This window comes from Oxyura jamaicensis, chromosome 8 (assembly GCF_011077185.1).
Source record: "Oxyura jamaicensis isolate SHBP4307 breed ruddy duck chromosome 8, BPBGC_Ojam_1.0, whole genome shotgun sequence".
NCBI lineage: Eukaryota > Metazoa > Chordata > Aves > Anseriformes > Anatidae > Oxyura > Oxyura jamaicensis.
In genome coordinates, this window is record NC_048900.1 from 15,094,630 (window position 1) to 15,118,684 (window position 24,055).

At 41.4% G+C, this 24,055-nt stretch overlaps 2 protein-coding genes across 7 annotated transcripts in view; one reads left to right on the forward strand and one right to left on the reverse strand.

Annotated features, from left to right (window-relative positions):
• Positions 1-236: 236 nt before the first annotated feature.
• Positions 237-17,211, forward strand: IVNS1ABP (influenza virus NS1A binding protein). 3 transcript variants are annotated; one of them, XM_035332721.1, is made up of 15 exons: positions 237-425; positions 6,355-6,602; positions 7,741-7,867; positions 8,191-8,360; positions 8,446-8,521; positions 9,231-9,404; positions 9,842-9,967; positions 11,342-11,449; positions 13,569-13,695; positions 13,985-14,209; positions 14,310-14,431; positions 14,604-14,730; positions 14,811-14,942; positions 15,092-15,265; positions 15,766-17,211. In XM_035332721.1, the coding sequence occupies exons 3-15, from the start codon at positions 7,757-7,759 to the stop codon at positions 16,017-16,019; spliced, it is 1,926 nt and encodes a 641-aa protein (XP_035188612.1). In that variant the 5' UTR covers positions 237-425; positions 6,355-6,602; positions 7,741-7,756; the 3' UTR covers positions 16,020-17,211. The 3 variants fall into 3 exon arrangements, with proteins under 3 accessions (XP_035188612.1, XP_035188611.1, XP_035188613.1); XM_035332720.1 differs by lacking the exon at positions 237-425 and adding an exon at positions 5,695-5,941; XM_035332722.1 differs by lacking the exon at positions 237-425 and adding an exon at positions 5,695-5,941 and having other exon boundaries at positions 7,745-7,867.
• Positions 17,212-18,666: 1,455 nt separating this feature from the next.
• The window catches only part of SWT1 (SWT1 RNA endoribonuclease homolog), a 36,532-nt gene continuing 31,143 nt past the window's right edge, over positions 18,667-24,055 (reverse strand). For all 4 annotated transcript variants that reach the window (XM_035332716.1, XM_035332717.1, XM_035332719.1 and 1 more), the window contains 2 exons: positions 23,972-24,036; positions 18,667-19,584 (listed from right to left, as the gene is read on the reverse strand). In XM_035332716.1, coding sequence (XP_035188607.1) covers positions 19,479-19,584; positions 23,972-24,036 — 171 coding nt within the window. In that variant the 3' untranslated portion in view covers positions 18,667-19,478. The remainder of the gene's footprint in view (positions 19,585-23,971; positions 24,037-24,055) is intronic.

Below are 24,055 nucleotides of genomic sequence, written 5' to 3' on the forward strand. Positions count from 1 at the left end.
CCCTCGGGCGGCGGCAGCGCCCCCGTCCTCCCGCCGGCCGCCTTGCCCTAACCCCTTTGGGAGGCAGGGAAGGACGGAAGGATGGAGGGCAGGAAGGAGGGCGGAGGCCGGGAGGGCGCGGCCGCCCCGTGTCTCGGCAGCGCGATGCCGCCCGCCCCAGCGCCGCCTCCCGCCCGCCCCGCAGGAGGCGGAGGGGGCTTTGGGCTCTTCCTGCTCCGGCTCCTCGGCGCTGTGCCCGCGTTCCCGCTCTGCTCCGCCTGCCTCCTTCGTTCTCCCTCGCTTTCTCCCTCCGTCCCTCCGCCGCCTCGCCCCGCTCCGCTCCGCTCCCTCTTCCCGGCTGGCTGGGGCTGCGTCTCCGCCTCGGCTTTCCCCGCAGCCTGGAGCCTCCCAATATGAACGGCGTCGTCTGCGCTCAGAGGCACCAGGTGGGGCGGCGGCGGGGCCCGGGGGGTAGCGGGGGGCCGCGGCTCTTTGTTCCCGGCGCGGGGCATGGCGGCGGGAGAGGCGGGCAGCGCCATGGGGCCGGCAGGGCGAGCAGAGCCCGCCACCGGGCCGGGGCCGGGGTGTTGTGCGTTTTTCGTAAACGTTTCTCAAATCCCGAAGTTGCGCCGAGGAGAAGAGGCGTGAATCGGCCTCATGCGGCGCCCCAAGGTCAGGCAGCCCGGCCGCCCGAGGAGAGCGCCCGGAGCCGGGCCTGGCGCGCGGCGGGTCGCGGCCGGGGGCCGAGGGAGGCGTGCGGCCACGGGCACGGCCCCCCCGCACCGCTTCTGGGAGCCAGATAACGCGGGGGCACCGCGGCCTGCGGGCCCCTTGGTGCTGCTGGAGGCTGGCGATAAATCAGACCCCCTCTGGGCGTTAACGCTCGAGGGGAGGGGGAGAGCCGCGGCAGTGCTGTCTGCCTGCAAGCCCGCCTGGCCGGCGGCCTCTCGGCATGCCTCAGAGGCTTCCCAAGACGAGAACGCCCCGGCCTCGGCAGTTTCACTGCTGCTCCTAAGACTCCCAGAAACATAAAACGCGAATTGGTCGCAGCTCTGTGGAGGGTGAAAAAATGTTGACAAAGTGAGAGGCGAGGCATCCGAGTAACTTACGAAGGAAGAAGGATAGCAAGGCCGAGTGGTGACAGACTAGTGGAAATTCAGTATCATATCACTCTCTCCTTATTCGTCACATGCTGTGAAGGGGAAGTTCTTTTTTTTTTTTTTCTTTTTTTTTTTTTTTTCAGCGATGGGTGTGTAGACATCACATTTATTCTTTTCCGTCAGGGATCTACAAAGTAAGGAACTAAGCAGGATGTATTGCTGCCATGGTGAGATTGGTTTAATTTTAGAGGGTGGATTTTGTCGCCAGAAACCCAGCTCCTGGAGCACAGGATGCAACAGTCAGCAAATGCATGCCAATTAGGAAACGGTACTTTAGCTACTGTAAATAGGTATATTTTTTTTTTCCTCAGATTGAGTTTTTAAGAAGTGGGGAGTGTTAAAGGCAAAAACTGCCCAGCTGGGAGGGATGAGACAACAAACAAGCCCAAACAGTTTGCTGGTTGTGTGGTAAACATTTGAAGAACTGTAGGAAGCGTGTTGGTAGAAATCCATGGGGGTGGGGGGTGGGAGAGAAACGTTCAGGTTTTAACATATGGGAGAGAACGTAGGCAAAGACAATGAGAACAACAACAAAAAAGCTTTAACGAGGTGGAAAAGGAGAAGAGGAAGTGCAGAACCAGTATGGAAAAAGGAACATGAGAGAGTGAAAGAGACTGTGTCAGAAGCATGGCAGAAAAGCACTGGAAATGAGTCCTAACTGGGCAGCTGGTGTGTTGCAGCTGAGTTGTAGTCGGAGGAGAGTAACATTCTAGCACAAAACCTGCTTCTTGTAAAAATTTCTAAGTCTTCAAGCACACGTTTGTGTATACAGAGCTCTGTAGCCTTGCTCTCTGTAATACAGTCCAAGTATTGCATTTTCTTGGACTACACGTAAGAAGTGTTGGAAAATGTCCACAGCACTTTCTCCTTGCCCTTCAGTCCTTAACTGGTGGTAGTAAATGCTCTATCCCTTGTGGGGACATGGGGCATGGCGTGGGTTGATTTGCAGCAAAACACAGCAATTTCATTTACAGGTCATAGTTAGCTACCAACGAGACTAAATCAGTAGTGGAAAATAACCAAAAAGAAAACATGCAAACCAAAGTTGATACATAATCTATGAGTCTTTACTTGTATTAAATCACTGGTGTAAAGAAGTTGAGTGTTCAGTGAGTGGTGTATTGGTATATGTCTTAGCCCCTAGTATTTTACCCAAATGCAAACCCAGACATGAAAATATATTATGATATGGGTAAGGGACTGCAAGTACTCATAGGTCCAACCTACATTTCTTCTGAACTAGGCTGTGAAAAGCAGGAAAGCCAGCAGAAAGCAAGCAGAAAACATCTAGGAACACCAACTGTGGTGTTAAATTCCATTTATGTTCCACTGTATCAACAAGTGTCAATCATTCTATCAACAGGCATCAGCTTGTAATCAAAGGTTTAAAAGTATCTCCTAAACTAAAACATTAACTGAAAAATAAATGGTTTAGCATTGAGTTGAAGAGGTAATACCTTAATGTGGCAAAAATCTTGTGCAAACTTGGCATAAAGCATCGACTTTAATTTTTTACTGAAGTACTGCATGTGGAAGTACCACCGGACTAGACCCAAGTTCTCAGCTGGCAGAAAAAATAAATAGCACGTGTGGCATTTGGCCATGTGCAGCCTCAGCGCAGGGACCTGCCGGCCTGGTACCTCACCCGAGGCTGCAGCGCGTGCTGTCCCTGAAAGTGGCCCTGTAGAGGACAGTCCTAGGTCATGGCAACGGGTTTAAGACCTCAGAGAAATTCAACAGTAATCCTAATGCAGTTTTTTTTAATGGCTTTTTATAATATTTTTGATGTTGGAATATTCTCTGTGTGAGGGGTTTGTAAGTACTAAACACAACCAACAATGTAAAATGTATTAATTATGACATTTAATTGCTCTTATAACTGCCTGACCTAATCATATTTCAGTAGTGTTTGCATTGCAAGATAGGTGTAAGAGGAGAGGGTAGTGAAAGATGAGAAGACATTGTTATTTAAATTAGTCTTTTGAAAATGCACCTTAAAGTGTATATGCAGTGAAATCACAAGATGAGTTTAAGAGGAGAAAATTTCTCTTCTGGGAGTCAATTAAGTGCAGTGAACTTATCGTGGAAAAATGTATCTGAGCTGTGAATCTTCCATACGAAGATGTACCACTGGAAATGGAGATCTCAGCCTGTGCATACGGGTAAGTGTTCGGGCACCACAGTTACAGGAACCCAGTGAAGTTTCAGTCGAGTGAGAAGCAGGCACCTGAGTTGGGGCATTCCTCTGCCCAGCTGCAGCAGCACCAGTCAACATGCTTAAGGCAAAAACTACAACGCAAACCCAGATCACTCGCTCCTTGCTTTGGTTTAAAACTATGTGCAGGAAATAGGCCTTCTCTCAAGAAGGAATTTTCTCGAATGGAGATACCCAGATCCCGCTCTGGAATGCTGGTTCTGTGGCTCTAAAGTCTTTAAGTGATTCCATTTTGATGGAGCTTGAAAAGTAACTTCAGAGGTATCAGACCTCATGCTCTACCTAGCTTACAGTGATCTGTGACTGTCACACTTGATTAAAAAAATGAAAAACCCTGGAGAATTAAAAATAATAATACTAAAAAAATACTGATAGTTCTGGTGACAGTTCTTGATGGTGAGCTAGAAGGGAATACAAGCAAAAATCAGAAAAATTGGTAATTAAAAGGTTACTTAAATTTCAAAGTGACCATAGAAAGGAATTTGTTTGCAGTACCTTTTTATAGCCTTTTAAGTAGAAAATGCTGTCATTCTTGGCTTTTTGTCGATTTTTAACTGATGAAAACAATTGTTCTACCGTTGGTGTACCAAAACAGAAAGAATGCAGAATGCAAATAACACAAGCATATTCATTAATGCTACTTTTGAATACTAATATTAGCCATGGATTGCATACAGCAGTACTAAAACTTAGCGGCAGTAGTTAAGATGTTCAAACTCTTAGAAAACATTAGAATATACTGCTAGGTGCATAAATGCAGAGTTTTGCATTCATGTGCAAAGGAACACTTTAAAGGACAGATCTTTTGTTTAAGTCCAGAGTTATTTTGGATGCCCTTTATAGGTGTTGAAGGTTGTAAGCGAGCACACGGGACGAAGTTGAAATGCTGCCCATGAAATTAAGTTGTTCTGTTAGAACAGAACATGGCAGGACATGCCTGGAGATGCAGACGGAATGGGGATGGTTCTGGCGTTTAATTGAAATTATTTGAATAGTTGTCGTGTAACTTGAAATCTACCCAAAGCCTTGACACTGGTAATTAGCAGCAATTCCAGTGAATATTGAACAAGGGAGTACATAATGCAATGCGCAAGCAGGCTGGAAGCCTGTGTGGAAATGGGAGCAATGTACATTTAACTTGCTTTGGTAATCGTGGACCTCAGAGCAGGTGAGCGGTGGCTAGATGGTGGTCCCTGGGAGGGAAAAGGCAGGTTTAAAACCTGAAATTGCAAACTCGGAGGTCTCATGGCTGTAGCTCTTGTACATTTGAAAATAGCCCTGATGAAGCCCAACTTCTGCTACTTTCTTAGAACTTCTTTTTGAACTAGTTCACTGCCACGCTTGTGTTGAAATAGCATCTCTGCAGCTTTGAACAAGAGAATGTTTCAAATGAGATGAAGCTCCGCAGGAAGCGTGAGCACCAGGTCATTTGTTTTGTTTTTAAGAAGTGAAACTCCTTGTTTGCTTTAGAAGCTGGAGATGTTTTCCCTGCTGTACCAATAAGGCAAGCAGCATTGACTTCCAAAAGCTTCCAGTTGAATAATGTTTGGTAAATAGAGTTCGGTTTCAGTTTTGTAACAGGCCTGTAGGACCATTTTAAAAAAAAAGCATACGTTTAATCTACAGAGATTCTTTTCCCAGCAAAGTGTGGTGGGACGAGAGCGCGCTGTAGGACGCTGTAGTGCCTTGGGGTGCCGCGGTGCCCCCCGTGCTGGGGGCCCTGCTTGGCAGACAGGCACCGCTGCTGCTTGAGCGCAGGTGTTTCCTTCGTGTTCGTGTCTTTGCTAGTGGCCAAATGTAGATAACGCTAACTCTGTCTACCTGGCCGTCTGCTGACTGCCACGGCCTGTCCTCAGGGTTGTGGGAAGCTGATAGGGATGGACTGAAGCAGTTTCTGTGCTGTGGGATAATGCCCCCTGCTGCCAGGGAGAATCGGTCCCGTGCTTGAGCTGCTGCTGATCTGCTTGAAGTCTGGAGGGCCAATTCCCGACAAAATGATCCTGCCTGTGGCCGGGCAGGAGAGCCATGGGGCTCTTCCACCTGCTCTGTAGGTGACTTTTAAGTTTTGACAAGGAGAAATGGGCTGCACCTATTTTGAGGAAACCTGACTCCCAGCACGGCATGTAATATGCAGCTACAAATATCACTCAGGAACTGCAGCGGGGAACTCAAGTGGATGAAGTGATCGATGTTTTCCCGAGGCAGCAGCAGGGTCATGGAAAGTTCCAGAGTGGGTGGTTGTTGCCTGCTCCCTCCCCACTGCTGCTCCTCCTCCCCTTCTCCCTCCCCAAAAAGGCCGGCATAAACAGCCCCGCACGAAGGACCCCACCAAATCTACCCGGGCTGCAGTGCCAGCGTGGGGCTTGGCTGCAGCTGGAGGGTTCTGCTCAGGGGTAGTGAGGATACTCGTTATCCAAGAGGGTGTCGTAGAAAACAGCAATTTCTGACTTTATAGTTATTTTTTTGGAAGTACCTAAGACTGGAGACATGCCCAGTCCTTTCAGACGTGTCCTTAATCCATCTTCGGTCCATTTTAGGCATTTAGGAGAAGAAGGATACAAGTAGACAAGTACAGGAAAAACAAAAGGTAGGAGGCATGTGGAGTGGCTTCTTTTTTATATATGTTTAGTAATTTTTGTTTTGTTACTTAATAGTTTTTCTTGTGTAAGCAAGCAGTAATATCTAGATAGAGGAAGTGCTGAAAGTCAGGATTGGTAAGGAACTGTCTGAAAATTGGATTCAGCTGTTCTTTTTTTTTTTTTTTCTAAATACTGATGTAGCTACTATCTTGTCTCTGTGTGCATAGGAATTGGTACGGTGCACCTGTTGTTAGACATGAGGATGTAGTGGTGTCAATATGGAATTTCTCAGGTTGTTCTCTCTTTGTATAGAAAACTTGGCTTTGAGGGGTCAGGAACTTCTACTTCAGGAGACTAAATTTCACCAGAAATGTGTGGTAGCATTATATATTGTCCTTACTTGATAAATTCCTCATTGCAGATTATGATGCACGATTATCACAGAAGAAATTCATGTCTATAGCTCTTAAGGACTTGATTACATCATCTTCAAGCCTGATAGTTTTGGAATCCATATTGCAACTGCAAAGATACATCTGTTTTTGCATTTCAACAAACATCTTCCCTATCAGAGGATACTGAAACTGAAGTGCTCTGTCTTGACACAGGGATACCATTGGAATAATTTAAGACCTCCCAGTTAAAAATTTACAGTAATATATTTGCTAGGTAAGTTAATACTGGTAGATGTGTATTCAATAATTAATAGTTTTGCTGAAATTCTGAGACTTTAAAAACTTCCTGTCCTCTTTTTTTTTTTTTTTTTTTAATTTTAAATTGCAATCATTGTAAATCTATGCAAATAGAAACAACTGGAAGTAAGACTATTGCCAGTTTACAGTCAAATACTTTCTGTATTAAGTGAAGTTAAAACAAGCGGAATAAAGCTAGAATTATTTATGTGGAGCTTGCTATTATTTTTGTACTGGTTTTTTATTTCCAATTTTTGTATTTTATTGGGGGGGGGGGGGGGTTGTTTAATCTTCGCATTTTTTTAAATTTCAGATGGAAATATAAATTATTTCTGATAATGTTACTAGCATTCCATATATTATTTCCTCTAAAATTGTTGAGGAGATTTTACTTTTGCATATGTTGCTCCAAGTTGCACAAGGTGACGTGTTTGTATGTGGGTAAGATGTTCAGGGGAAGTTGCTTTAGCTTCATGAGGACTTAAAATACACGGTGGTGATACAGAATATGTTTCAATCTGTTTTCTCTTACAGTTTTCAGCTACTCTGAAGTATTTCAGCCATTACATACACAAAATCAAACAACTTTTTTTAAAAAAAAAAAAATCTGTGGCTATTTGACTTCCCTTTTTTACTTCAAATTCTCAGTTCTTAGTTTTTGATGTAGCAGCTTTTTAGGTCTGTGCAGAAATAAGTCTGGTCAATATGACATTTTATGCAGTGAGCAGAAAATAGCAATGAATCTTCCAGATCTGATCTTCGTGGAAGGAAATAAAACTTGCCTAATGCAGCAGTTTCCAACTTGCTCACAGAGAGCAAGCACGGGTTCCGCATCTGTTTTTGGAGCTGGTACCTGCAGACATGATGTGGAAAAGTTGAAAGGGGGAAAAAAAAAGTTGTGGAGCATCTCACTTTGAAAAGTCATTAATCTGGTCAATCCAAAGTCTTGTTGTTAACACAGTCATCAGCAGTAGTACTCTTGTAGTTTTTCTTTTTTTTTGAGGTGGATATTCTTTTGAAAAAGTTCTTATGAATGTTTGCAAGTGATGTGTTAATTATACTTCTATACGGAAGCAAAATGTTATATCTGTAAGTGATACACATTCTGTTCTCAGCCAGACCAACTCCAAAATGATTCCTAATGGATATTTGATGTTTGAAGATGAAAATTTCATCGAGTCATCTGTTGCCAAACTAAATGCCTTACGTAAAAGTGGTCAGTTCTGCGATGTCCGACTCCAGGTAACTTTTTTCCTCTCAATTATTATGGCTGAATGTGTTTTTTCATTATATTTTATACTACTATATATATATTTTGGGAAAATCCATATTTAAAAGAAGAAAACAGATAATACTTTGAGATAAGCACCATACAACACTAATGAGTTTTTTCAGGTGATGTAAGTTGAAGGCAGTATTGATTAATTTATTGATCAATAAATTGATTTGAATCGTGCCATTCACTTGGGAAGGTCTTCGTATAATGTCTTTGTGTTACAATATAAATGTATTTTTAAAGAAAATCTTACAACCCTGTGGATTTTTTATCTGTTTTTTAAATAAAGGTGTGTGGGCATGAGATGTTGGCGCACAGAGCTGTGCTGGCTTGCTGCAGTCCCTACCTGTTTGAAATCTTCAATAGTGATAGTGATTCTCATGGAATTTCCCATGTCAAATTTGATGATCTCAATCCAGATGCTGTTGAAGTTCTGTTGAACTACGCCTATACTGCTCAGTGAGTACTTGTCTGAGAAATGAGAGAGGGCAAGTTTTAATTATAAAGAATTGAAGTAACAAAGTTACGTTTCTTTCTTCAATAGGTTAAAAGCTGATAAAGAACTGGTGAAAGATGTATACTCAGCCGCAAAGAAGTTGAAGATGGAGAGAGTTAAGCAGGTACAGTTCTCAGTTCTTCCAGAGGTCTGTTCTGTTTTCTCAGTCAGACAATGTTATGCTTTTTGGTGGTAATGGGACTAAAAAATGATTCTGTGGAAAAAGTGCTTAGCGGGTAAGCTTTTCCATAGTGTTAATTTGAGTGACATCAGTATGGTATTGCTTCAGTTCGTGTTATCTTTGAAGCTAAGTTTTTATTTGTGCATATGTGTAAGTAAAATGGCTTATGAATCTTAGCTGGTTAATAACCTTAAGGTTCACAGGAGCACTGATGTGCTTGGTTGTTTTGGGGGGCATAATTGGCTCTGCAAATCTGTGGCAGTGGTATGTGAAAAAGGAATAGCCTACGCGCTGCAGAACCTAAGTTTTGAGCTTGGTTTCCAAAATGCTTGCTCTTGCTGAAAATGGGGATGCCTTTGACAAGGGAATTGGGATTTGTATCTTCACTTAATTGTAGGTAGGCAGTTTTGAACAGGTTTGCAAAGAAACGCATATACGTAAGTATCTTTTATAGGTGTAGGACTTTCTTCTAATGTATGCATATTCTTATGGAAGGCGACATTTCATTTACAGCAACTAGTGCAGGGAGATGACAACAGACAAACAGTCCCTGTTCTGCAGTTAAAAAAAAAAAATGTTTCTGTGTGTTGGGGTGGATAATTTTTACATATAAAAGTTGTGTAAATTAAGATGCAGCTTCCTTTCTTAAAAGGTTTGTGGTGACTACTTGCTCTCCAAGATGGATGTTCAGAGCTGCATCTCTTACCGAAATTTTGCGAGTTGTATGGGAGACTCACGTTTGTTGAACAAGATTGATGGCTACATTCAGGAACATCTTTTGCAGATTTCAGAACAGGAGGAATTTCTCAAACTTCCACGGTTAAAGGTTAGCTAAGTTTGTAGACTTACTTTTGGCATGGGACTGCAGGCAATGTGAAGGGAGTTGCAAATCACCTTTACAAAAAGTAAGCCAAGGAACAAATGTAAAGTTTTCCTGCTTCCAAAAGGGAAGCCATAGTATGCTGAGTTTTAAAAAACAACATGAACGTTCTGTATAATATGCTAATGTACAACTTGACTGTAGAGCGTATGCAGTCATCCTTGTCTAGCATAAAACATAACTGCAGTTGTACTGCAGTGTGTTGTACTGCAGTGTGCTTACTAGTTTCTACTGCACAAACTGAAAGCTCCTGCTGTCCTCTAGCTCCACTGAAAAGCAGGAGTAATGCTCACTATGTAAAGTACAGTATGTTGCAAATAAAAGGGTAAAACCTGTGGAGTAAATCAGCCAGTAATTCACTTCCCTTCCTCTTGTATTTCAAGCTTGAAGTAATGCTTGAAGACAATGTTGGCCTACCTAGCAATGGCAAATTGTACACAAAGGTAATCAACTGGGTACAGCGCAGCATCTGGGAGAATGGAGACAGCCTGGAAGATCTAATGGAAGAGGTTAGTCTTTAAGAAAATGGGATTAAACATCTTTTTTTCTTTTTTAAATATAAAAAAATCAATATGAAGGATGATCCCTTTTTCTTTTTTTTTTCCGCTTTTTTTAACTGTGACCCTAAAGAATTTAAATTTTACTGTAGGTACCCCTAAGCTGAGAAACTGGGGGGGTGTTCAGGTGAGCTGAATGAACTGTTCAGTCTGGTCTTCCGCTTTCCTTTTTTGCTCACTTTGTGCTGTATAGTAATCTCAAAAGTGGCATGTATCTTGCTTTAGAACTGGGGAGGTGGTACTGAAACTTGCTGTAGATTCTTGATGTTTTCCTTTGCAGGTTTTACTTGTAAATGCAAAGTAGGTAAAAGCTTCTAATGGTTGTTCCTCCCCATTGATTTATCTCCCCATAGGTTTATTAACAAAACTAGGATACCAAGGCTGAAGAACCAAGAAGAAACCTCAAGTGTATTGACACGTACAGAAGCAGCAGTCCTGCCCCAGTTCTCCTAAGAAAATCCGCTGTGGGCAGAGAACGATGATGATGATTTAATGGTGTTTACTTACTCCTTTACAGGATATATTATTTTTAAAGTTGTGTGTTATTAAATGGCTTTACTCATGAATAATGATACTAGATGTAGCCTGGGCAGTTTTTAATGGAAAAATTGGTGGGGAATCGAAATTCCTAATTGGCTGGAAAAAACGGGCTTTAGAAATAGACACCAAACATCAAAATTTTCCCATTTTGTTGCTACAGGCACGGTAGATCTTCAGAAACACTTGTATAGGCAAAAGTACATGTTAATAACTGTCATACCTTCTCGAGTGTGTATTTCCTCTTGAAATAATTAAGCTTTGATCATGTTGAAATTCAGATGCATTTCAGTGAAACAGTTGCATCTGATGTTTAGACGTGGACAACAGTTTCTTCCAGAGCTTAAATTTGTGTTGTCTTCCCTCATCCCCATACCTTTCTTTTAGAGTCCACTGTTGGCTTCCCTTAACTCTTTCTGGTCAACATAAATGTGTATTTTTCAAAGCAGAAAACTTGTTTGCGGGATAACAAAAATGCTTGCATGAGATTGTGAATTTGTGTAATTCTGCAAATTAATGTACCTCTTGCTTGTCTAATGTTTCTGTGCTGGAAAAAAACAGTAGAAGTCCTTGGAAACCGAAGATTTCTTCCCAGCTGAGAAAGTAAGGAACCTTCATCCAATGTTTGAAGATTGCCACCATGACATCTGCTTCCTTTTAGTTTTGTCATTCCGCTAGATTGAGATGAGATGACGAGAAGTATGCTGGCGACTGCCTTTTGTAATCTGCCTATAGCTAAGTACTAATGGAGACAGTAGCCACATGGGTATTCTGTTGTTGTTTTTGCAGGTTCAAACGCTGTACTACTCAGCTGATCACAAGCTGCTTGATGGAAATCTGCTAGATGGACAGGCTGAGGTGTATGGCAGTGATGATGACCACATTCAGTTTGTGCAGGTACAACTTGCAGAGAGTCCGAGGTAACCTCAGATAGACTGGAGCAGTTCACAGCAACCTGAAGTCTTGTATACTGTAGCAGAGGAAGCAGCAGTAGCTTTAATGGTGCAATACATGACAAGAAAGCACATCAAAACTGCTGGACACAATGATTTAGACTAATGTCGGTTTATCAGCAGACTGTCTCAAAGTGAGCCTTTGCAAAATTAGTGCTTTAGGTTTGACTTCTAAATCAATATTAGGCTGTTAGAAGGAGGAAAAGGTAGAGAAGCAGTCAGCTGTAGCTGGTCAGTTGTAGCTTAGTAGAAATGTACAGGAAATCATCCCCAAGAGACTGAAAAGGATCATGGACTGACTACTTGGCTTGCAGTTTTCCTGTTCATGAGAATGACTTATGCATCTGTTAAGATTTTGGTACAGAAAAAGATTCCAGACGTAAGTTCTAATCTTTTAGATGCCAGCATCCATGTCTTTTGTTCAGCTATATTGATAATTTGCAAGAGTTTTTTAAAAAAGCATCAGTAAATAATTTCTGAGCCAGAGAGAGCTGATGTTTTGTCTTGTGTTTTTTGAGATTTTTTTTTATTTTTTTTTACTTCCAGCCAAATATGGTACTGATTCTCAGCTCCTGAAAAACACGTGGCTTAGGACAATGGAAACTAATTAAGAAACAAACAAAAATAAATAAAGGCTAATAAATGTAAATTATCAGTTGCTTTATCCAAACATAGTTTGTTTAAATTAATTGAGCTAAAAGTTTGTGTATTTTAATTCCTAAGTGATGTGTCCAAGTATATATCTCTTGAAATTTTTTAGGAAATGATTATGTAGCATCTTGAATGTGGATTTTAGAAGTGAAGGGAGATGAAAATGAAGTTAGCTGATGTTCTACTTGTAATTCTTCTTAGTAAACCTGCACAGATCTCACTACCTTTGGATGCTATTCCTTATAGTAGTTAAAAGCTAAGAGGTGAACTTTCAAAAATTTCTTCTTCAGAAATAAGGCCAAAGGTTTCTCAACTTTTTCTTTTTTAAATCCTTTTTGATAACTGGAATTAACAATTCCAGAAATTTGCATCCAGCCATTGGAAAAGTCAGGCAGTCAAGAGAACACCAAAAGCCCACAGACAATGGGTCTGGAAAATGGGTCAGTAATTCTAAAATTTCTGAATTACAGATGTTTGCAATGTCAGTGCCTGTTGAGGTAGTTTAAGGGTAAAAGAATAAGCTCTTAACTGAATGAAGATTCAGAAACAGAAATGCTATCCACAAATGAATGGGTTTTCATGCAAAGCTGAGTGTAGCTGTCAAACTCTGTGTAAGATATCGATGAGTTAGATGGTGTATTCTATGGAAACTGTCATAAGATTTCCAGAAATCAGACTCCAGGGAACTGTGCAGGCACTGTAAATTTTGGTCCTGTGGTTATGTCTCTTCTTAACAAAATAGATGGAATTTTAACCCCCTTTTTAGTTCTTCTGATTCAGAAAAAGCCTGCATAACCCAACCAGTTGTGGCTGAAATGTGAAATTTTGGCTTTTCTTAGTTTAGCAAAATAACGTAAACTACAGTATGAATTGAATTGAAGTAGAAAAGAGAGCAGTAATCTCCTGTTAGTGGGAAGTATCAAGGGAGTAAAATCCAAGAAACGGCTAATTTGAACACAGTGAACCGAAATTAATTCACCTTCAGGGAATGAAGAGAACAGTTAATTCACTTCCAAACAGCTTTATACAATTAACTCAAATTCCAGAAGCAGAATTCAAGTGTGACTTCTACTTTGTAAAACATTTTTTTTGCAAGTAGATGGAGGTTTTTCGTTAGCCTTGAAAAACCTGCTAGTAATGCATATTCTTACCCAGGAATTTGAAATGATTTCTAGTCATACACCAGCAGTACAAAGGTGCATTCAGAGGATGAAATGAGTACCGAGCTAAGATGTAGAGTGGTTTTGGCTACTGTTGTTGAGTATGCAACAGTAGGTGGGCTATACGTGATGCTCTGTGGAGGTTATAGCTGAAGTGTTCTCGTGAATAGTTATGTATTAGCTCAGGGAAGCAAAGGTAGAAAGAGGAGTAGTCTCTGGCTAGGTTTCTGTAGCTGCCTTTTGATTTTGCAGAAGAAGCCACCACGTGAGAATGATCACAAGCAGATAAGTAGCAGCTCCTCTGGAAGTCTTTCTCCAAGTGCTACTGTTCAGAGTCCTAAACATGAATGGAAAATCATTGCTTCAGAGAAGACTTCCAGTGAGTATCTGAGGAGGCAGGGGAGTTGTCTAAAAGATGCATCTGGTGTTATGTACCCCCTACCTCTAACCCTCAAGGGTTCCCTTCAACATCTCTAAACAACACTTTTTCTTAACTGATGATACAGTAATTTGTGGCATGTTTCTAAAATAGCTGGGGCCAAGCTGGGATCACAATATTTTGATCCTGTGTCCATAGGTCCATCAGAAATCCCGTGGTGTGTACAATTTGACCCAGAAAGTTTTAAGTCATTCGTTTCGGTCTTCTCTCCCATTCTCCTGACTTACAGGTAATACCTACCTGTGTCTCGCTGTTCTGGATGGCGTGCTGTGCGTGATATTCCTGCATGGCCGCAACAGCCCTCAGAGCTCTCCCACCAGCACGCCACGACTGCTGAAGAGTCTGAGCTTTGAGCTTCAGCCAAACGATGTAATAGAGAAGCCCATGTCTCCGATGCAGTACGCTCGGTCTGGGTTGGGCACAGCTGAACTTAACGGCAAGCTGATCGCTGCAGGTCAGAGAAGTAGTAACAGTTCTTTAAAACAGCTTGCTCAATTTGGAAGGGGTGCAATTGGTCTTTGGAAGTTTGATACCATTTAACCTTTTGATTTTAGGTGGATATAACAGAGAGGAATGCTTGCGCACAGTGGAATGCTATGATCCGCAGAAGGACGCTTGGACTTTCATTGCACCTATGAGAACACCGAGAGCTCGGTTCCAGATGGCAGTTTTAATGGTGTGTGGAGATCAGATGATATGTTGAGATTATGTAAACATAGGTGGGACAAATATTGGAAACCTTCTAAAACAGTAATACAAGTTGCTTGATTGAATTTACGAGGTTACTAAAGTGATAATGCTTTGAGTTGACCACTTGTATGTGAAAGGTACTCATTTTTTCCACGTAGGGGCAGCTATATGTCGTGGGTGGGTCAAATGGCCACTCGGATGACTTGAGCTGTGGAGAAATGTATGAGCCAGAAATAGATGACTGGACTCCTGTTCCAGAACTGAGAACCAATCGTTGCAATGCAGGTAACACATCTGCAGCTGATCAACTGTTATTTTCTTTATTAATTTGTTAGCTTACTTATTATTCTTTCCTATATGAATAGGAGTATGTGCCCTGAATGGAAAACTTTACATTGTTGGTGGTTCAGATCCTTATGGCCAAAAGGGACTTAAGAACTGTGATGTGTTTGATCCTCTAACAAAATCGTGGACAAGTTGTGCTCCACTTAATGTCCGTAAGTCTGCTGTGCAATTTGGGAGGGAGGGGAAAAAGGGCAGTTGCAAAACCATGGATTTTAAACAAAAAAGCTGGTTAACTTTCAGCTGCTGTGGCAGGTTGTTTATACACTACTTCTGTGCTGTAACTCATGGTGTTTGGTTGCAGGGAGACATCAGTCTGCAGTGTGCGAGCTCGGCGGGTATTTGTACATAATTGGGGGAGCAGAATCGTGGAACTGCCTGAGCAGCGTGGAGCGTTACAATCCAGAGAACAATACCTGGACTCTGATGGCACCCATGAACATGGCTCGACGGGGAGCTGGAGTGGCTGTTCACGATGGTAAGCTTCTGCAGTCTTACGCAGCCTCTTATGCTTAATGAATTTTTCATGTTGAGCTACAGTGAAAGTAGAACACAAAGGTGTGGTCCTTTGTATTCTAATAAAGGGAGGAAACAATACAGGAGGAACTTGGTTTATGCCTTCAGTTACTTAAAAACTGTAACCGGAAAAATGAAAAGCTTACTTGGGGAGCATCTCCTCCTCCCCCAGCCCTTCTTTCTCTTTTCTTTTTTTTTTTTTTTTTTCCCCCCCCCCCCCCCCCCCCCCCCCCAACATCACCATCAGCCTTGCAGCTTCCAGAACTCCACCTGTTTGAATTTGGGCTTTGGAAATTACTTCAGACCAATCAGTGCTGTGACTCCAGACCTTGAAAAAAGCAAGTTTCTGCCAGGAAACCCCTACGTTTCTTCACTCTGGCTTGGTCTTCCAGGAAAGGAAGGCTGTGTTTGGAAGTATAGAGGGTGCTTAGTGAAACACCCATTTTGTCTCTTTTTCCATAGGAAAACTCTTTGTTGGTGGAGGCTTTGATGGCTCTCATGCGGTGAGCTGTGTGGAGATGTATGACCCTGCTAAAAACGAGTGGAAGCTGATGGGAAGTATGACTACTCCGAGAAGCAATGCTGGCATCACAACGGTGGCAAACAGTATTTATGCAGTTGGGGGGTTTGATGGCAACGAATTCCTGAACACAATTGAAGTCTACAATCCTGAATCAAATGAATGGAGCCCCTACACAAAAATTTACAAGTTTTAGGTGAATTAAATTCCCATTTCAAACTAACAGGCTTAGTGATGTAATTGTGTTTTAGTAGAGGTACACTTGTGAATAGGGTTGGGGAGGGCATAGATGTTGCCAACAGCAACACAGAGCTTTTGCATATTGCATATTAATGTGCTGTACATATTTGTTTTGGAAAGAATATCAAGATGAAGGGTTTTTTGTGTATTTTAGAACTTTGTTTCAGGGTGGCTTTTTTTTTTTTTTAAGACTTGATGATACTGCAAGAGAAACTAGATGGAGCATATCATTTCAGGAGCTTCCCCCAGTTTGTTTTTGTCACTTTGCACATTAAATGATGTTTTCTTTTCTGTACAATGTGTTCTTGGGGCAGGAAGTGTAAGGTTTATGGGGGATCGTTTTTCATCAGGCCTTGTTTTCTTCAGTAACTGGAACAATCTGTAACAAGAAGCCTTATTTAAATAGATATAATGGCTATTTTTTTTATTAAAAAAGCTGACATGCCTGCCAATACCTTATCTTTTATGATTGCCTTTTTATAACAGTTTTTATATACTCAACGGAGTATTTTATCTGTTGAAATGAAAATGGCAGATAAATGGTTATTGAAGCAAAAAGACCTTGGAGTTCATAGAGACTGAGTGGGACTGCAATTTACCACTGTACTTGAGCTTCTGAGCTTTTGCCTCTGCTACAATATTGCAACTTAGTATGCAACACTTTCATTAGATCCAAATGGAGTTTCTGAACATAACATAGCTGTGACTTTCTAGCATGGGAAAATTATTTTGGCTCCAAATATTTTGACAAAAACGTAGAGGGTGCTTTCTGTACAGCAGTTTTGTTACTAGGGTTGACCTAACATTTGTAAAACAAACTTAAGTGTGGGGTTTTTCTCATGTTTTTTAAACTCTTTGAAGTTGGCAATGAAAATGTATTCATCTGATTAGTAACTGTTTTAAGTTTATTTTTCTAATATTATAAACTGAACAGGTGATAGAACACCAACAACTTGACTTTGTATGTACTCATAGTGCTATGTTTTAGTTCACTTCCTCTACTCATAGGGATAAAATGTTGGTTTGGATGACTTGGTGTCTAATGTGTAGTGCTGCACATCTAAACTCCTGGTGCCAAAACTAGCACTTAACTGCTTGCTGCTGATGCAAACACATTAAAGGTACCTTTTGGGAAATCCTTGCACCACAGGCTTCCTGTGCTGTGTCTTGGTGTTTGTTTCTTTGAGACAGTTTACAAACAACTTACACCACTGAAATAGGCATTTCAGGTGCATAGAGGCTTCAGGCAAGCAACATAGGATGTTTAACTGAACTGCTGCAACTCAGCTGTAGGGCAGTTGAGGGCTGTGTACCCCACTTGCCTGTGGTTTGAGATCATGGGTGCAGACACCCAAGGCCTGGCTCACCACATCCAGCTGCTGCCCTGGGTTTTGAGAAACCATTGTTCCTACAAGGGGCCACGTGAACTGAAGTGTGGTGGTACTGAAGGTGATAAGAGAAACTAATCCTGTGTCTGAATCATGTCAAGAAACTTCATTTAGGTGTGTTCCTAAGCATTAAGCAAGTAGGTGTAGGAAATAAAGCTGCACCTGTGGTCAGGCTTGTTTCTGTCCCCACGCTATCTTGACCTCGATGCTTTGATTGCTTCACCTCTAAACATGGTAACAGAGGACTGATGCTACTTACCACTAGGAACAGGCTTCTGCTACAGCATGTTTCTACTTGACACCATGTAATGCATCAGCAAAATACTACAGCTGGACAGCAGGGCAGAAAAACAAGACCAAGAAGTTACTGATTACACCAAGCTGTAAGACTGGGTGTGTTCTCACAGGAAGAGGCTTTATAAGAAAAGAAAAGCTGAAGTAGTGTCTTAAACTTTAGGGGGTGAGAGGTGGCAGATTATCAGAAGTAGCCATGAGCTAAGGCAGACAACTGTAATGCACGTAAGTGGGTCTGATTTCCTACATATATAGTAGGAACTGCCAAGATCATCTGAACACAGTCTTGCCCACAGTTGTGGGATAACAGTGTCAGTGGAACTATCCCCAATAAGAATTTTGCTCTGATAGTTACTTTTACAAGCTATTTAGCACTAGGCCCTTCAAATCAGGGAAGAGAACTGCATTAAACTTGCATCCACAGCAGTTAAGCAAATAGAGTGAAAATAAAGCTTGTCAAAGCAACACTATCATCTAGAATTAACTGTCATTTATTATAATAAATTAGATTTTTTTTTTTTTTACAATAAAGATTTTTACAAATACATCCAAAAGTTAATATCAAAATAAACACTTCTAGAACTTTACTGGTCATCTCATCTCTATACAAATACATAGATAAAAGAGGTAGCTTTAAAGGCCACAGCAGCATTGAAAATGGCTATTAGAAAGTTTTGTTGACTTAAAGCAGTTTTAGAAAGCAATGTACAATACATTCAATGAGAAATGTCACCTAAAAGCAGAGACAAGTCACTGTGTGTAACACAGGAAAAAATGTTTGTGTCTTTACAAGAAAAGATGACAGAAGGATGAGGAATTTACCAGACAATTTTTTCTAGCAACTTTCTACTGCATCAAGATTAAGGGAATATTTTAACAATGGAAAAATGCCACTTTCCTCTGAACTTAATACTTTTTTTTAAGCATATTTCACATGCTTAATTACAAATGATCCTAGTTTCACTGCTGTGAACAGCCCAGAGTTTTCATTGGAAAAGGTCATACTGAATATTCTGACAAAAGTACTTAAAAAGAGGTTCAGGACAAACACATGAGTTGTGGTGTGCATGTGTGTTTTGTCTGTTGGTTTGTTTTTAAATAAAACAATCATTAATCCATTTCTTTCCTCATTCTATATCCTCCCTTCAGCCTTACGTAGTGCAGTACATAGGACACATACATTGCATCTGTGTTTTAGTCCTTCATATCTGTAGGAGTGCAAGCATCATGGGCATCTGGCTTTGTAGTCAGCTGCTTTCCTTCCAGTCTGTTCAGAGCCTAGATATCATAAAACCCTCTTTTCCCCACACTGTTCACTTCCAGAGTGCCAGGAAAAATAAAAACCTTACCCTTATTTTTCTGTATAACCATGTAACTATTAGTAACAGCTCTGACTTCCAACACAAAATTCTAGCATTTAGAACACCAGTCCAGCACATCTTGGTGTGTCCCAGATTTTTTTGGATCGATCCAGAGACCCTCACTTGAGACAGAAAATTCTACTAGCTCGCAATTCTTGGCAGAAATTCTGACATTTAATGTTATACATGTATAACTTGTTTTGTTTTCCCTTCAACTCAAATATAAAATGGCACCACTGAGAAAGAAGGCAGATTTTTTTGGCTCCGTGAGTATTCCCTTCCCTCCCACCCTGTCCCTGAGGAGCAGGACTTCATGTGGGCAAGGCAAACGAAGGGGGGTAAGCACTGCAGCTCCACACCTTGACTCAAGTGTCACAGCCAGCCCCTGTTCTTTGCTTCCATGTGAGCAGATGCGTTGCACTGCTTAATAGTATGCTCCAGCTGGGCCAGTTGGCAACATCCAACTTCCAGTCTTTCTCTAGAGACAAAAAGATACAAAACCAGGCTATCAGGACACAGCGGATCCCATTTTGTAGACAGGAACATTTCAGCATATTGCTTTAAAACAGAATTCCAATGGATTCTATTACTGTGCTTTAACACTGTCAAAAGCAGAGAATATTCCGTACCTCTGGAAATCCAGATGTTAATCTTTTGCTGTAGAAGTAAAGTAAGCTTATTGCAGAGCCAGCTAACCAGTACATGCTCCCAGCTGTATCCTGCAATGAAACCTTTAAAATGCAACAGCCTAAGAGGCACACAGCAAACACTATTTCAATCTCAACACAAACCAAGCCTTCAGCTAACACCAACTTTTGCCATTTCCAACCGCAGTTCAGCTCTGCAGTTCCTGTACATCTCTGGCTCACAGAACCAAGTTCCACCCGCAGTTAGTTACACAGATCCACATTTTAGGCATGTGGAAAATTTAACTTCATTCTCTAGTGGGAATAGTAGGTCCTGTGGCTCACGCACTTGCCTGATGTCTGTATTTTTTCTGCTAATCCCTAGAGCGCCACCAATCACAGAAGAAGAAACAATTTTATAAGCTTATGCTCATGAAAGTTAAATATCAGAAACACTTTCTGGAGTCAAAAAAGCCTAAAGTTTGGTTTGGAACACAGGGCAGGCTGGCAGACAGCGACGGGTTTTGAAATAGTAGCTCGGCACGTGAAAACCTTTCCAATGTCAGTGGTTCCTCTGAAAGGAAGCACAACAAACCTTCCATCTTCAGAGTGCGTAAAGTAAGCGCTGGCAAAGTGACCAGAGCCAGGACATTCTTTCCCCATGTCTCACTTCCTAAAAATCAACCTGCAGGCACCAAACCACCACAGGTCTGCTGCATTTGTACCTCCTCATGTGGTTTGAGGGTTTTTTCCTGCACACTTTGCCTTTTCTCTAAGCTGTAAACTTGTCAAAATACCTGTTCTTGTTTTTGTCTCCAAACTTTGAATTAGTTGGTTTAAAAAAAAAAAATCCACGCGTCCAAACCCAAGTTATTGATGCAAGCACTCCCCCACGTTACCTGCTGGGTAATTGCCAGTATTTGCAGACAAATGTAACATCTGAGCCTGAGCAGCCACCGCAGGGTGCTGCTTGCCTACCAAGACAGAGGCTGCACAGCTTGAAACCTGCTGTCCTGACCCAAAGAAAATACAATTTACTTCCATTTTTAACTAGAAAAGGATATTGCAGAAGACAAACTACGCAGTTGTGATCTATATAGTTGTAGAGGCAATTTCCATAAAATGCAAGAAACAGCAGGAACTTAAAGCTGCTAAAAACAAGGATTTTACACAAATACCTTAAAAAAGCCAAACTGCAAGGCAGCAAAGTGGCAGAGCTGCTTTGGATGTTTTGCTTTTCATTGTAATACACAAAGGTAGTTTAATCAGTGTTGAAAGGCCACTTACATCAGCTTTCTTGATGAAACAGGGATTTTCTAATGGTAGGTACAATTGAAAGCATCGCTCGTGTTTGCATATTTACACACGCAATAGATCTCTTGACTACAGAGACTGATTATTTAATACACCTTTTTTTGTGAAGGAGAAACCTAAACCTGCTTACACAAAAAACATTCTGCAGCTTTGGTTTTCCAAAATACTTGCTGGAAAGAACATGTAAAAGACTCTCCTTAAAAAGCAGGGTTAAAATCACATGAGTGCAGCCTGAGGGCTACCAGACCAGCCTCTTAAATCTTTTTCCTTTTTAAACCATGCCAAGCACAAATTTATGCCCTTTACTTTCTCCATGGCTGTATCCATGCAGATTTTATTCCCATCAGCTAGATCTGTTAGGTTTTCTTTCACTTGATCAACTTCTGAAATACATACACATATATATATAAATATATTTGAATGTAATGCAATCCAAACTCAGGGATGCAGTTGGAAGGATAGACACCATACCCCCAGTATTTTTCATTCTCACAGGTCACTTAAGGTTGGGGGATGAGCCCGCCGGCACAGACGACTGCAGAGCAGTTAAAACGAACAGCATTTCTCTAGACATAACGCCCAGCACTGGCAGAGCCGCGCTGACAACCAGCCATCCTCCAGCCAAAGGAGCTCCATCACCAGGTCCAACCTCGCCAATGCTGCAAGCGCCTCAACGGTCTTTAGAGAGTTCTTAAAAACTGGCGCAGAGAAATATCTCAGCTGAGACATGGGTAATAAGTCACCCATACCTAATTAAAATCTCCCCTACGTTATTCTAGCAGCTGCTGTGCAATGGCTGAAATGCTAAGTTGCATGATACTAGCACAGGATTTACACCACGGAACAGTTACAGAGAGGTTTCTGGTGTCTTACTGGAAAAACCTGTATTGTTCACTTGTTGAAAACACAAAAAATGGCAATAAGTAGATGTTTGGGGAAGGGTCAGACTTTTGTTACATTCATGTCTTTAAGTTCTGGATCTTTATATCGTAAAGACCTGGGCTGGCATCTTCCAAAGGCTGCTGAGACACCAAAGCCTGCCACACCACATCAAGATAGGGAAGCAGTGAGAACTGTGCACGTAGCTGTGGCTATCTGACTTTAATAAGTCCTTCTCCAGATAAGAAAAAATCCTTTGGGTCAAAATCTCAAGAAGAGAGCATCTTTGGTTTATCCTGAGAACGGAACAGTCACAGTACAAGTATCCTACACTAAGCCACCTCCTTCAGGGGCCAGTCTGAAGTAAAGAGCTCACTGGTAATTGACACTGGGGAAACACTTTGTTCAGGAATTTCTGCTGAAGCCCAAGTCATTCAGCCTCCCTTATAGCAGCCTCCATCCTGTGCCTTTGCTCTTGGAACACCTCCTTCAAACCGAGTCCTTTTAAAAGTTCATTTACCATCCCACGTTTATTGGCTGGAGTTACGTTTTATTTCCCTGTTATAGCACCTAGCTTCATTCCTGTAATAACTGACAACAAGAGTTAGGCATAAGAGGGATTTTAAAATCCTGTGGATTAACTTTGTATGTTTTCAAAGCCTGTAACCTCTAGCTAACAAGAACATCCCCCTCACCCTGTAGCACCGCTCATCACAGAAACCAAAGTTCTGCTGAGAACATCGTTTTGGCCATGGAACCTCCTGTGGCAGACAGAAGTCACAAAAACACTCCCAGTTTTGGGGCCCTCTGACAAAGTATGGACCTGGGAACACCTTTCAAACATCAAGAAGTTGGAGTTGCCTTGATACCCGCAGCACAATGCCCAAGGCTGTAACACTGTACATTTTAGACAATGACAACAATGACCACTAATGTCTGAAAACAGACATTGGAGTTTGGGAGCTGTGGTCACCAGCTGAAGCCTGCTAAGCTCACAGACCACTTGTCTCAGCTGATACATGGATGCAATCTCTCCCTTCCCTGCCTAACTTTTCTCCCACCACCCAGCAATGAACACTTAAATTCACAGAAGAATTAGGAAATCAGTATCAATCCAGGCAGGCAAGTGGAAGGTTTTCACAACAATTTCCCTACTTGGGCTAAAATAATCTGCAAGCCTTTTACACAGCTCATGGAACCACACTTCATGTTCTGGTAAATTACAGTTAATTCATATATACACATTATATATACGCTTTAACAGGAACTTCAAATAAAATATTTATCTACCTTTTATTATCCACTCACGATTTATTAAAAAAATATGTTTATTTATATAAATTCATGGCATTTTAAAAACTCCATTGAATCTGGTTTTACAAGCCCTCAATTACACAAATTCAGAAAAAACCTTATGAGCCAGAAAATTTCCAGCAAAGAACTAAGACTTGCATGACACTTATTTTTGGACTAATGTTTCCAAGGTCTTTAACTCAGCTGTACAACAGATCGTTTATTTCCTTCTGACTGAACTGTAATAAGTAAAATGGAAACAGAACTCGGAACCTTAAGTTTGGTTCTCCTTTTTTTTCTAACCGTACTTTACTAGACACAATGGCTTAATTTATGACTTCAAGTTCTCATAGTCATGACAAGTTCTGCTACAAACGGAACTGCAGTTATAATCAAATCTATTTAAATGCAGTCTCACATTCTATCCTACCTTATAAGAGATGCTGACCTAATGGCTCTGTCTGCCACTAAGCCATGAATCCAAAACTGGTACGGGGTAGCAGGACCAGCACCTTGCCCTCAAGTCAAACAGCTGAAAATCTCCTTCTGGGTGCTGTTGGCTTATCTAATTTATATTCTGTCCTCTCACATTCTAACAGAATATCTTAAGAAAAAAAATCCCCATTCTTCATCCCTAGCCCCTTCTTGGGATGGCAATTATTTTATTTAACAGAACAATTTCTCTTACATTACTCTGGTATATAGTAAAATGCTGTCCCCAAACCTATTTGATGTGGTCAGTAATTGGCTTACCGATATAACTCTTGTGAAACACACTCGTAAAGCTCCTCAGCAGTAAATTTTATACTGTTATATATCTAAAACAAAGAACAAAGA